General features: G+C 41.6%; 1 protein-coding gene across 2 annotated transcripts in view; it reads right to left on the bottom strand.

Moving 5' to 3' along the window:
- The window catches only part of pxdn (peroxidasin), a 53,067-nt gene that overhangs the window by 7,728 nt on the left and 31,761 nt on the right, over positions 1–13,578 (bottom strand). For both annotated transcript variants that reach the window (XM_015049833.1, XM_015049834.1), the window contains 9 exons: positions 11,541–11,813; positions 10,888–11,163; positions 7,337–7,612; positions 6,884–6,996; positions 6,427–6,583; positions 5,854–5,962; positions 3,057–3,214; positions 927–1,933; positions 301–797 (listed from right to left, as the gene is read on the bottom strand). In XM_015049833.1, the coding sequence (XP_014905319.1) occupies positions 301–797; positions 927–1,933; positions 3,057–3,214; positions 5,854–5,962; positions 6,427–6,583; positions 6,884–6,996; positions 7,337–7,612; positions 10,888–11,163; positions 11,541–11,813 (2,866 nt within the window). The remainder of the gene's footprint in view (positions 1–300; positions 798–926; positions 1,934–3,056; positions 3,215–5,853; positions 5,963–6,426; positions 6,584–6,883; positions 6,997–7,336; positions 7,613–10,887; positions 11,164–11,540; positions 11,814–13,578) is intronic.

Here is a 13,578-nt window from a genome sequence, read left to right as displayed (position 1 = left end):
ACCAAAAGATTATTTCTGAAAAAAANATTTAGTTNTGTTTGCCATTTTTGCTTTAAAAATAAAATTAATACAAACTTAAGAAGTAGAAGAAAGGAAAAAATAAAAAAATTAAAAATAGCCATGTTTTTTTTTTTTTTTTTGTAATGTCAGAACCTACAAATATCTTCATTTCATTTTGCGATAGATTCCTAAACAAAAGCCAAACCATGTTCCTGTCACTCAGAAGCTCTCAGTCGATAAATATTCCAAATATAACATAGAATATACAACAATCACAAGCAACAGTTAGTTCACAATTACCTTCGCAGTTTTTCTCTGACATCAGGGTTTTTGATTTCATTCTTCAGGTCATCAAACGTCTGAGCTGAGGTCAGGTTACAAAAGGTCCTGTAGTCATTGTATGGTGGTATGCCATGATCCCTTCCTCTCTGAACATTCATGGCAGCCAGATCCAGTGCCACAGCATGGGCCATGGAAAATAACTTCTCCGTCAGCTCGGTGTTCAGCAGTTGGGAGGAAACGCGCATCTTGCCAGCAACACCAAACAGTCCGCGAAGGAGCGGGTCGATGCCTCCCTCATTTACGATGCGGAAAGGAGAGAAGAAGGCCCGGTGCAGTGAGATGTGACCCTGGGTGATGGGTTCGAAGTGCTCATTTAACCTGTAGAGTATTGGGTTGATGAGGGTATGTCCAAAGCGGAAAGCTGCTGTGGCGAACGAATTGAAGATGCCAGCGTTAACATTGGGATCGTAACCGGCGTACGGCCCTAAAATCCTCATGCCTGCTTCACCGAGTATCTATAGGGAAGAAGAAAAAAAACACAACTTATCTTGTCAGCGTCATCTGACTGGTTACCAAGAAAATATGGAGATATCCATAAATGTGATAAAAATGTCAAAATAAAAGCTTAAGGTCAGAGCTGTTACCTTTGGTAACCAGTGATTGTAGGTGATGTGTTGCATCTGGGCCCCCACTATTTTTCTGGTCTCGTGGTAGATGGTGTCACCGTCCCAGTGGGGATTCAGTCTCAGCAGTTCTGTAGCGATGCGGTTGTGCTCCCTGAACCACACAGTGTGCATAGCAGTCAAGGCAAGTTGTTCATTGGCACGGTGATCTCCAGCCAAGAAGCAAGGGATTGGACTCTCGTTCTCATCCCTCATGCACTCAGTAGGCGGTCCTGTGGCAAATGGAAGAAGTGCCTTCCCTGTTCGTTGTATGATGCCTTGACGAAGAAGCCCCCTGTGGCTGGCCATGTCACGAATCTGCTCCGATTCATGTCGTGAGCTGCCGTAGACATTGGAGGCGTCAATGTAGGAGGTGATCTGGTTGATCTGCTCTCTCGGATAAACGCTATTCATGAGCAGAGACGTCATCCCGCTGCCGCACACTGGGCTGGAACGGACAAAGAACATGCAGCGAGCGCCGCTTCGCAGCTGCCGCTGGTCATTGGGTGGGAACTGGATTGGAAAGCACGGCGGGTCATTCGTGCAGACCTGAGCACACAGCTGGCCATCAGAAAACCGAGCCTGACTCAGGGCCACTACTGTGGAGTCCAAGTCGTGGTCCAGGAACTGACCCCACTGCATCAGCATGTGAGTGTAGTGACTATCAGGAGTGATGGTCTCCGTTCCGATCATTGTGGTGGACACCAGCCTAGGCAGGGGCAGTCGGTAACCGTTATGAACCCTGTCTGTGGTTCCTCTGGGCAGGTTGAAGCCGTTGTCGTAGACTGGCTTCAGGAGACGTTCAAACGCAGTGAGCGAGGCACCCCACATGGGGTGTTGCAGGTTGTTGCAGGTCCCATCATGGCTGCGGTACTTCTGGTGGAAGCAAATGTCTGAGCAGTTGTTGTTGCGGCGATGGGCTGTGCAGCCAGAGAGATTAGCAATCATTTCCAGAAAACGGGGCGATACCAGATCGTTGTAGCGAAATGCTGTAAAAACACAAAAATGAATTCACTAAGGAGAGAGGCTAAATGCGTCCAAGCTCTGGGTGAGAGTTTCTTTATATATGGTGTTCCTGGACATTGTCTGCGTACTATGTGCACTTTTGTAAAAGAAAAATAGGAGAAACTGTATTGCTGACCTATAGAATGAGGTCAAAGTAAAGAAAAAATACTGTTTTGTTTCTGCTGAAATTATTGGATTAATTTAGTCTGGAGTCAACATCTTACACTTACAGCATTTAAAATGTATCATGTATCATTACCATTTCCATAATGAGCTATTACCTCAATATTTTTCTGAAAGAAAATAATGAATATCTGCTTGCCCATGAAATGTATTACAAAAAAACCCCAAAACAAACAAAAAAAAAGAGACATGCTTTGTTTTCACTGCATTTCATCTTTGACTCTGTTCTCTAAAATGTATTCCTCTCTTAGCCGGTTGTTTTTGTTGCCAGGCACACAACGCTGCTCCAGTTTCCCTTCACACTAACGAGAGAAGAGCAACAAAAATTTAAATATTTATGTGGTAAACAGTGAGTTACCGCCCTGCTCCGCCCAACTCTACCCACACACACACACGTCTACACACAGGCCTAATTAAATGTGCAACGCATCATTTTAAACTTTGTCCAGTGCTCTGCAGTGATTACAGTTTTAAGTGTTTCACAGCATGTCAAGAGGCCAATAAACCAGTTTAAAGGCTGCTTGTCAACTGCTCCATAGTTACGACACTCTCTATAGGGGGAAATGGCAGACAGACCGAAAGCTGTGACAGAGTCGACTGTTGCTGACAATAACAAAAAGTCACAGTCAGGGGAGATGAGAAAATTGGGCTTAACACAAAATGAGACTAGATGGAAATGTCTTGCCTGCCAAACACACAACTTCACTGCTTTGCAAAAGTTTGTATAGCTCTTGAATTCTTCTACGTTAGTCACGTTACAACACAAAACTTCATTGTGTTTTATGTCACTGACAACACAAGTAGAGCAAATTGGAATTGATTTTCAAATTATTATTATTTTTTTTTTTTTACAAAGAAAGTACTCTCTCTGGCATATAGAAACAACTTCTATGAAGCAGTGGTGAAGTCTGCAATCAGCCTTACCGGTACCGTTGGTGTCCACCATGAGACCCTGGTTGACGTGATTTTGGATGAGCAGGAGAGTCTGCTCAAAGATCTCCCCGGCACGGGCCTGCTCCACCGTGTAGGGATCACGTGGATATCGGAAAAGAGCAAGCAGCTCTCCTGGTGTACGAGGCTGACTGGAGAGATGAGTGGCACGAAGATTGTGGGGAAGGCAGGAGATGAGAAGCATATATTAAAATAACAAACAAAACAGATCAGGAAACGTGTCTTCTCAAACTTTTGAGGTATCAGAGGCAGACAGAGTTTGCTCTAGTTTCTCCTTTGAAGCGTTTCAACAAGAGGAATCCAAACAGAACCTTGCATGCACATGTGAGTCGCTTCACACAGCTTATGAAAAGCCATTCGTTGAGTTCCTGCAGTTTCCACTCACTAAAAAGTGGATATTGGCGTTTTTCTAAAATCTTTTGGAGCTCTTTTAGCTCAATCCATCTTCCAAAAAACAACAAAAACAACAAAAACTGGGTGGCCCAAGATGGCGGCCCTAAAGTACCTTTGTATAGCAACAATTGCAAAACAGATACTCCTCACATCCTCCACCTGTGTTGCTGTGCAGCAAATGATGTGTATTCTGTACCCAGAATACCCAGGCATACACATAAGCATTGCCCTCCTGTCTGTATCTTCTCAGTCGTGTTGTTTAAATTCTAAAACATGGGTAAACTATTTGATAACTGAACAAATGAATAAAAAAAAAAAAATCAATCAATGGTTTAAGTTTTTGGGTAGCAGTGTGCACCACTGGTGAAATTACCAGGATCTGTCTTGTGTTTTCTAGCAATCTATGTTGTTCAGTCAGACGAAGAAGCAGCACTCGCTCCCCATCCCTGCAGGAATTCCTCTTTGTTTCCAGATGACTGACTCAGCCGAGGAGAAAGCTGCATCCTATTCTGTGATTGTGATTTAACAAAGCTGGAAATTCCCCCTCATCGCAACAGCAGCTATGGCTGTGCCGTGTACCGGTGTGCATTTATCATTTTCATGTGCGTATGCCTGGGTGGGCAGGAGTGTACGTGTGAGCATGCCAAGAAAAGCACAACTGCTAACCACATCATTCATCAGGATGGAAACTTCTAAAAGGTGAACTGAGGTCGTCTCCACTCCTCACAATGACAGACTTCAATGCCTTTGTTATCACCTTTCGACTCTAATAAGAGCTTCATACAGACCGGAGGGAAAACGAATAAGAGACAAGTTCAAGTAGGACAAAGAAAAGCAATGAAATAGAAATTTATTTCTAGACAAATATGCCTGGTGGAGGCATTTGAGAGGTGAAAAACGTGACTCCTCATCCAGAAAGCAACATTTCAGTCATCTGGGTGACTTGGGTTTAGTTTTACGTGCTCAGTTTTTATGCGAAAAAGTCAAGTGCCAACATGAACTGGGGCAAACTTTTATTTTACACCCCACAATCATGTCGGCCTGCATCATCTGACATACTGAGACATGTGATTTTATTTAACTATTTAAATATACTCCAACTCCTTACAGTGCAGCTGTTTTAAAAAAAATATTGTTTTGCTTGATTTACTACCTTAATGTGTCACAATGATAACCTATAAAGCTTGGAGTTTTGAGGATCTGAAAACATTTGCCACATTTTCTTAGCACAACATCAATTAGCTTAGGCTAACACCTCTGGCAGCCATGGTTTTGGGGCCTCAAGATGATTCATGAATCAGGGCACAGTTACAAGTCTTGATATTAATTTCAATCCCTTTGAAGCAACATAAAACATCTTTGAGTATGCTTGTGGCTTTTTAATATCCTGAGGAAAATAAATGTTTAAAAATGAGGTATCATAAAAAGAAAAATGAGCAGAACAAGCTGCGACATCTTTTTCACCCATGCTTATAACATTCCTCGATGTCTAAAGCACAGCTAAAAAGATTTTCATCTTTCAATAGCAACAAGTTCTAAACTAACACTGCGATGACCAGAAAATGCTACTGTGCTGTCATGTTTCGATGGTGGGGGGTTACATTTTCTGGGATTCTTTGGATAAGATCCATGCGAGTGTGGAGCGTTTGGCACATTAATATTACCTTCTGATATATTCTGAAATATCAATGACAATTACAGAAGCAAAAATCCTGAAAGCAGCTATTGCAAGAATTGCCAGGACATTTTCAATTGAATATCAGGCGCTTTGATTGCCTTCTTAAAGGTATTATACATTAGGCTTAGAAAAACAAAACAAAAAAAACTTGTAAAAATCAACCATAAGCCATATAGGGAACATGAAAATCATGTGAAAGAAGGGGCCTTGCTCAGATCAGACCAACATTGAACTGTCTGAAATACAAACAAAACCCCGTCTGGCACAAAACTAACATCGCAAATCGTCCTGAGCACATAATATCTACATTGTGAGACATGTGGGTGGTAGCATTATGCTGTGGGGATGCATTTTTACAAGGGAGAGCTGTTCAAAGTTGAGATGAGATAACCCTGAAGGACAGGAACCCTAAACAAGCAGCCAGAACTTCAATAAAAAAACACCAAAGTCCATGTTTAAGCTTACAAATATACAGCAAACTTCTCAGATTTGTACTTATTTATAATATTTGAAAACAATACATAGTTTTCACTCCTCTTCACTGTTTGCCCTTCTTTTTGTTGGTCTGTCACATAAAACCCTTATGCTCTGTCTTGAGTTTTGGGATTGTTAACATACCAAAGTGGAAACAAGTAGTATGCATGTGTTTGTGTGACACTGTGTGTTGTAATATGTTTGCTGTGCGAGTTCATGTCCTACCCGTCAAAGAGACGTCTCCTTGTGGACTCAATTGCACTGTCCACAGTACGGATGGCCTGCTCTATGGATGTGCTCACAAATGTGTCTCCCTCTCGGCTGATAGCAGGCACTGACAGAAAAAGATGAACAAATTAGTGTAAAATTTAAAACAAAGAGAAGAAAATATAACAGGAGTGTTTCTTTCGTCTTCTGGTTTCCTTCTTATAAACACATTTAGAAAGTAACTTTGACCGACAAAAACGTAGTGCTGTTGACTTTAAAGCTTCAGATGTTTTTTGTTTTTTTTTCTCTCAACACAGTCACGCTTCCATGCCACTAAAAACCATTTCACTGTGAAGCGAAGACTGAGAGTCCAACAAAAACTGAGCACAGTGATTGACTTTATGGTTCACTAGCGAAGCACTGCAGTCTGACCTCAAGCATTACAGCAGGGAACACAGACACACACAGAACTGGTCTGGTCAGCAGTAGCCTGTGACCAGATTACTAAAATGCATGATTAAAGATCATTAACCGGAATTAATGCTGAGATTCTGTTTTTACTAAGATAAAAGTGTTATTTTTTTTTTTTACCTGTGACTGTAAGCACCATTCGAGCAGCCTGGTATCCAATGGGGTTCCGGGCGACACATTCATAGCGTCCAGCATCTGCAGTGCCAACATCTTTCACCTCCAGGTAACCTTCTTCACTGATGTGGAACTTTCCGCTCTCTGTTATCTGAACACCATCCTAAAAGACACAGCAACTGAGAAGTTCAGGGATCTGAGAGCTCCAAGGTAAAATACATTCATAGTGTTAGGAGAAGTGGTGGTTCTTGTGTTAACGTCTTCCTTCTCTTGCTCCTGTCTTTTTTTTTTTTATATCTGCTGTTTGTGCGCCCCTCCCCTCCCCCTTTCTAATGCCCTGGGTAATTGTCAAGATGGCTATTATAAAAAACTGACACTGCTCGAGTCCAACCTCAATGTGCTGAGGGATGACTTTGCCCGAATTCAGTTGTGATAACTAAGAAACTGTCTGAATAATTCTAACCTTGTTCCAGGTGAGGACCGGCCGCGGCTGGCCCCGAGCACTGCAGGGAATCTGCACATCCTGACCAGACTCCACAGTCAGGTCCCTTGGAGCATTTGTGAAAACAGGCGTTACTGAATAAGTTAAAACATACACACACACACACGCGTGCAAGTTAATAATTTTGCACCAAAGCTCAACATAGAAAGTATATATACATATATACAGAGCATTTTGCAGTGGACCACCACAAGGAAGAAAACAGGGTTTCACAGCCACAGGCCATATTAATTAAAGTTGTACTTTCGTTTTATTTATAACCATCCTTTGACACATTATTCAACTTTATTTCAGGGTGATGTTCCAACAGATGGCTTCTGCATATCAAAAGACCTGTGTTGAGGCAATCCTACAAATTTTTGTGTTTTCTTTAAATATAAGTAATACTTTTTTTTTTTCCCCCAAGTTTCTCACCTCTTTGCTCTATGCTAAGCTGCACAGTGGTGCGGACCGTTCCCACCGTGCTCACCGCCTCACACTCGTACTGGCCCTCATCGTGTGCAGCAACCCGAGTGATGCGGAGCGTACCGGAGGCCAGGATGACGTGGCGGCGGTCCGAGGGAAGAGGACTTCCACCTCGAGTCCATATGATCAGTGGCGTAGGATAGCCCCTTGCCTCACAGGGGAAATCCACCGTATGACCCTCCAAGACTGATTGGTCCTGTGGTGTTACGGTGAACTGGGGGGTCGCTGCATAAGAGAGAAGAATGGAGGGATTACAATATTCATGTTGTAGATATATAGTGTATAAATGTAACACCTTGTGGACTTATTATTATTATTACTTTTTTTTTTACTGAGTGATGCAAAACGTTTAGATCAGGGGTCCCCAAACTTTTTCCTGCGAGGGCCACATAACTTTTCCTTTCTCTGGTCGGGGGCCGGTCTTAGTTTTTGTCGACGGGTGTGGGTGGGGGGTGGGAAGAAGGGCTGTTCTGCCTTTGAAACTGTCGAGCGGGGGGGGAAGACGGCGCGACGACACATTCACGCTTTTAGATAGATATTTTTTACCCAGAATGCAAATGGAAAAAACCGTGAGTGAAACGGTGACTGGGACTGACTTGTATATATTCCATTGAGGGAAAGTTAGTTTCACATCTGCTCAAGCCCCCTGGTGGTTGAAGAAAAATCCACATATAAACCAGAAAATACAATATATGAAAAAAAAAAACACTGAATGCTCTCCGGCATGAGCAGGTGGGCCAGATCCAGCATTGTTCAGGGGGCCGGACCAAAAGACGTGCCGGGCCGGATCCGGCCCGCGGGCCGTAGTTTGGGGACCCCTGGTTTAGATAATTCTTGAAAATCTGGTTCCCAGAGAACAGGGGAGAGATTGTGACTTTTGCACAAGGCTGTAAATCAGTGGGTCACTCACCACTGGAGACTGTAGAGCACTTTTAGTCTTTGTCATGGAGTACTGTCTAATTTTTCACAATCTAAACTATCTTCATCATCCCCCCTTTACTTCTCTCATATTTCAGCAAGAGAAAATAAAAAAAAAAACCACACGTACACGCACATACACACACAGATGACATTTTGTACAAACCTGACTCTAATTAGCTGAAACATATGACTCACTAAAACGAAAAGGACCCAACATTTCTGCAGCTGGGAATGTTTTTATTTGATTTGCAGAGCACAGCTGCACTCAAACTGTTAAGAGCTGATAGAAGCGTAATGAGAAAATCAAGATGTGAAATTATGTGATAATCCCCATGAGATTCACTTTCTCGTCTTACTGTTGATCTCTCAGCATTGTTTGGAGCTGCACAGCTGTCATACTCTGCCACCAGGGTTGTGGTCCAACACACCGCCTAAAACACTGAGGAGCCATTATGCAGCATGTACTTTAAGCCATGTTAACAGCCATTACTACATGGAAAAACATGGTGTCATCTCAGGATTACAGGCTGCCACGCTTTCCTGTGTTATGTCAGGCCTGTAATTTCAGCTGCACACTCAATGAAATCATGTTCACAGGAGGCAATAAACCTCCGCTACACATAAAACTGAATGGCTTACTGCGAGAAAAAAGCCATGCAAACATAGAAGGCATTGTAGTACTGAGCAATCAAGTCCATCACTTCAGCTGAGTTTGTTTTTTTTAACCAGTACACAAACTTCTTAAGCCAACCGTAAAAAGACATGATTTCAATTGTGGACAGGCCTGTAGCTCACAATAGTTGAATTCATTTCTATGCCTCAAAACTGAGAAGTAATCGAAAAGCATGAAAGAGAAAAAGTGAGTACAAGACGGTCGAGAATGCAGCCAAAAGTTTCCAAAGAGTGATTACATAATGTTTGAAACATCTAACCCAGGCATTAATGCATAACATAATGGCCAACTGAAGGGAAGGTAGCAACAACAGTATCCATCTTAAAATCCACCTTAAATTGTCATATACTGTAGTAAAGACTTTCATGAGGATTTATCGACGAGCAGGAGAAAGTCGGGAGAAATGCTCAGAGATCTAGCAAGATGGATTAAAAGTACCGGTATTCTGTGGTGAGCCTAGCCTACCAGTGTTACAAAAACTAATTTCACAAAAAGATCAACCCACCCATCGTCAATATCTGCTTCTAATTGAAGCGTCACAGGGGAGCCAGTGCGTAATTTACAAAAACATGACTCATCAAGTTGGTCAGATTGAGGTAAACATTGTAATTTTTGTTCCTTTTTGACAAGCATAGGTGCCAGAGTGTGTTGCTCTGTTCACACTCAGGTTTAATCAACAATTTTTTTCCAACAACTTTCACCAAAGGACTTTATCTTAGAAAACTTTGCCATAATTGTGCAAGCCTCACATTTCTATGAATTTCAAGGCAAATACTCAGACGGCAGCTCCAGTCAATGGCCTATTGGTATTTCAGACATATATTGAAAACATTTTGCTGCTACTACTGATTATTGAGGGAACCATGCAGGAGGAACGTTTGGATACATCAGTTACTGATTCACTTAATAAAGCAGGTAAACTTTAGAAAATTTTATTTACTTGTAGCAGAACTTTACTGCCTTTTAACTTATTATATTAAATAAACGTTTACGTCCTCTAATTCCACCCCAAAAGAGATTTTTTTTTTCTTTTTTTTATGAGAAAAGCTTAGGAGTACACTGACCAGGGCAAACAACAAATTAGCAATACATGGGATGCACCACTGCCAGCTTCCAAACACTCAGTGCTTAACTCTCCTCTTGACTGAAACAATAACATAGCAACAGCCTCATTAATGAAAACAATGTGCACTTCTGAAAGGTTTTTGCAACACTCTTTTAACACAAAACATATGATGTTATATAAAAATAACCCTTTTAGCTCCATGGGTGGTTTATGATCTTGTTGCCCAGATACTTCTTGTGCATTATGCTTGTCATCCATCCATTATTGTCGAGATGGGAGAAAAATTTGACAAAAACAGCCATTTTGTATTTTGTGGATACAAATGACTAAGATTCAGAAAGGAGATTAAGTAAACCAATGTATGACTTTTTTTTTTTTTTACAACAAATTCTTTGAGAAGAGCCCCAGGCTTAGGGCCCCCATAAGCTCTTAGGCCCCTGGGCAAAAAAATGAGGGTTGGCATGAATCCAATCAGAATGTTCTGATGGAGGCATTTACATGACACACTTTTATTCAGATCGGCTGTTTATTCTGATTCATTACGTCAAAGTAAACATGGCTATCGACTGTGAATGGAACGTTTAACAGAACGACTCCTGGATCTGAATCAAAGTTTTGCCAAGACCCAGGCCCTGCACACCTTAGTGGTTAGTAGGTCAGTAGTGTGCTTGAGAGTGAAAGCTGCACCTCTGTTAGAGTCAGTGAAATGTTTGATAAATCTCCGAGCAAACCAGATTTCTATTTTGCATGTACGCTGGTGATACGGCACTGTGCCGGAGTACTATGAGCCGTGGGAACATTACCCTGTTATTCAGTGATCTGATCCCTTTAGTCTCTCACCTCTTTGCTCAATGTTCAGCTGCACAGTTGCACGCACTGTCCCCACTGGGCTCACTGCCTCACACACATACTGGCCCTCGTCATCGGTCGTAACACGAGTTATACGAAGGGTACCGGCAGGCAGAATTGCATGTCGTCGGTCAGAAGGCAGTACGTTTCCACCTCGAGTCCAGACAATCACTGGCTCTGGGTAACCGGTCGCCTCGCAGGGAATATCCACAGTGTTACCCTCCAAAACTGACTGGTCCTGTGGCGTGACGGTAAACTGGGGAGTCGCTGTTCAGAATAGGAGAAAAAAATAAGACAATAATATGACATTTTCATGCAGGTCATCTATTAACACAATTAAATCTTATCTATTAACACAAATAAGATTTTCCAAATATTTTTTTTTTAATTTACAAAAATTACTTCTCTGTCAAGATGACCCAGCTATGTTGTGTTGAGATTGTGATGAATATCTGGAATGAATTCAAGTTTATCCCGTGTTTATTTTTGTACGTATTGGGATTGACTCTAATTAAATTTAGCTTAGTTTTTGTGAGACTGATGAATGTTTTTATATGAATAACACAACAGAAAACATTTAGGATTTATATAGTAAAAAAACCAAAACATGTACACCAGTAGAAATCTAAATCTAAAAGCTTTACCTTGGACAATGATGCGTGCTGTAGCATGTATGGTATCCACATTATTGGAGGCGAAGCACGTGTATAGTCCTCCATCCTCTCGGACAACATTCTGGATGTACAGCCCCCCAGATGGAGTGATGTTGATGCGAGTGTCACTGGGCAACGGCGTGCGGTCACCCTTCGTCCACGTGACTCTGGGCTGTGGCTGACCGGTGGCACTGCATTCCAGGGTCACGCTCTCACCCACCAGCACCTCCGTGTTCTGGGGTTGAATGACAAAACTTGGCCGGGCTGGAAGAACAAGAGAAGAGGGTGGAGGAAAGTTGAAATGAGGATCAAGATAACTTCTACAAAGTTCATCAACATTAGAATATGTTTTCTTCTTTGCAGATGACACCATTATGTTTTGTTAGGACAAAGTTTTTTCTGTTCCAAATGCTACAAAAATCAACAGAAATCCAAATTATGACAACCTGTTACTTCACGAAGCTAAATAGCAAGATAAATGTAGAACCAGACAGCTTTATAAATAGGGGTGTCCTGATCTAATATTGATATTGGAAATCATTGTGATATCAGCCACAATATGAGTGTCAGATACTATTGGTCTGCATTGAGCTTGAACTTTAGTACAATTTTCAGATTTCAATGCTCGTCAGGGTTTAGGGCAGGGGTCCCCAGGCTATGGCCCGCGGGCTGGATGCGGCCCGCCAAGTCGTTTGGTCCGGCCCCCTGAACAATGCTGGATCTGGCCCGCCTCCTCATACCAGAGAGCATTCAGTGTTTTTTTTTTTTTTCATATATTGTATTTTGTGGTTTATATGTGGATTTTTCTTCAACCACCAGGGGGGTTCTTGAGCAGATGTGAAACTAACTTTCCCTCAATGGAATATATACTAGTCAGTCCCAGTCACCGTTTCACTCACGGTTTTTTCCATTTGCATTCTGGGTAAAAATCTATCTAAAAGCGCGAATGTGTCGTCGTCGTCGTCGTCGTCCGTCCGTCCGTCCGTCTGTCCCCCCCCCCTCGATAAGAATTTTCTAAGGTTTCTTTCTCTAAAAACCTAAGACCGGCCCCCGACCAGAGAAAGGTGGCCCTCGCAGGAAAAAGTTTGGGGACCCCTGGTTTAGGGTATCAATATCAAACATCTAAATTACTGCCAGAACTTAACTCCACAGTATGTCCAAAAAATAAAAAATAAAAAATCCAACAGAAGCAAAACAAAAACAAACTCAGTGTTCAAGTTTTGAAAGACAACATAAAACATTTTAAGCAACCAAAACAGAGTGATTTGTTGTTGGCAACAACTTTAAAAGTTCTAAAAAACCGTGTTGTGGCTCAGTTACAAAAACCACCTTTGTGTTCATTGACTCAAAACTGAAAACAGCTTGACCAATACCAAACAGTTTTCAGTGTTTATTGAAAGAAAATGCAGCGGATATGTGTCCTTGTTTGGTCAGTGATTGCAGTGGAATGAAGAAAATATGTTTGCAGCAAGGGTTGTGTGGTTTACCATCAGAGAGACAGGAAATGCACAACATCAGTTCTCAGAAACTTCTGATGGGCTCAGTTTCAACCAAAACATGTACAAAAATATTTACTTTTTTGCTTTTTTTGAAAGACACTATATTGTCTTTATCTATAGTTAAGAATTATTTAGAGATGCATTAATCAGACTTTTATAGGTAAGAAGATTTTAGATGCCTTACTTAAAAAACACAACAGGTAAATTTTTATAAAAATGTATTGATTGAATCCTAAGTATTGGCCCATGTGGACGACCTGCATTTTATGCAGCTTGTTAATCAAATCTGTTTTGTTTTTTTTATTATTATTATTATTTTTTTTTGCTTCCAAACCAAGCCTTCTTCACTTTTCATAATTACATTCACAGGACAGCAGGACAGGGACAGTGGTTTCCAGTGTGTCTTGGTCATCTGACTTCATTAGCTCACTTTGCTCTTGATAAGAGAACAGAGAAGTGCTTGTTGTTGTTTTCTTATTACAATTTTCAAAATATGCCTCTGTTTTTTAAATTTTGTAACATAGCTAACC

The sequence above is a fragment of the Poecilia latipinna genome, unplaced genomic scaffold (assembly GCF_001443285.1).
Source record: "Poecilia latipinna isolate Pla-1442-1.1 unplaced genomic scaffold, P_latipinna-1.0 Scaffold961, whole genome shotgun sequence".
Classification (NCBI taxonomy): domain Eukaryota; kingdom Metazoa; phylum Chordata; class Actinopteri; order Cyprinodontiformes; family Poeciliidae; genus Poecilia; species Poecilia latipinna.
This window is presented reverse-complemented; position numbering and strand designations above follow the sequence as displayed.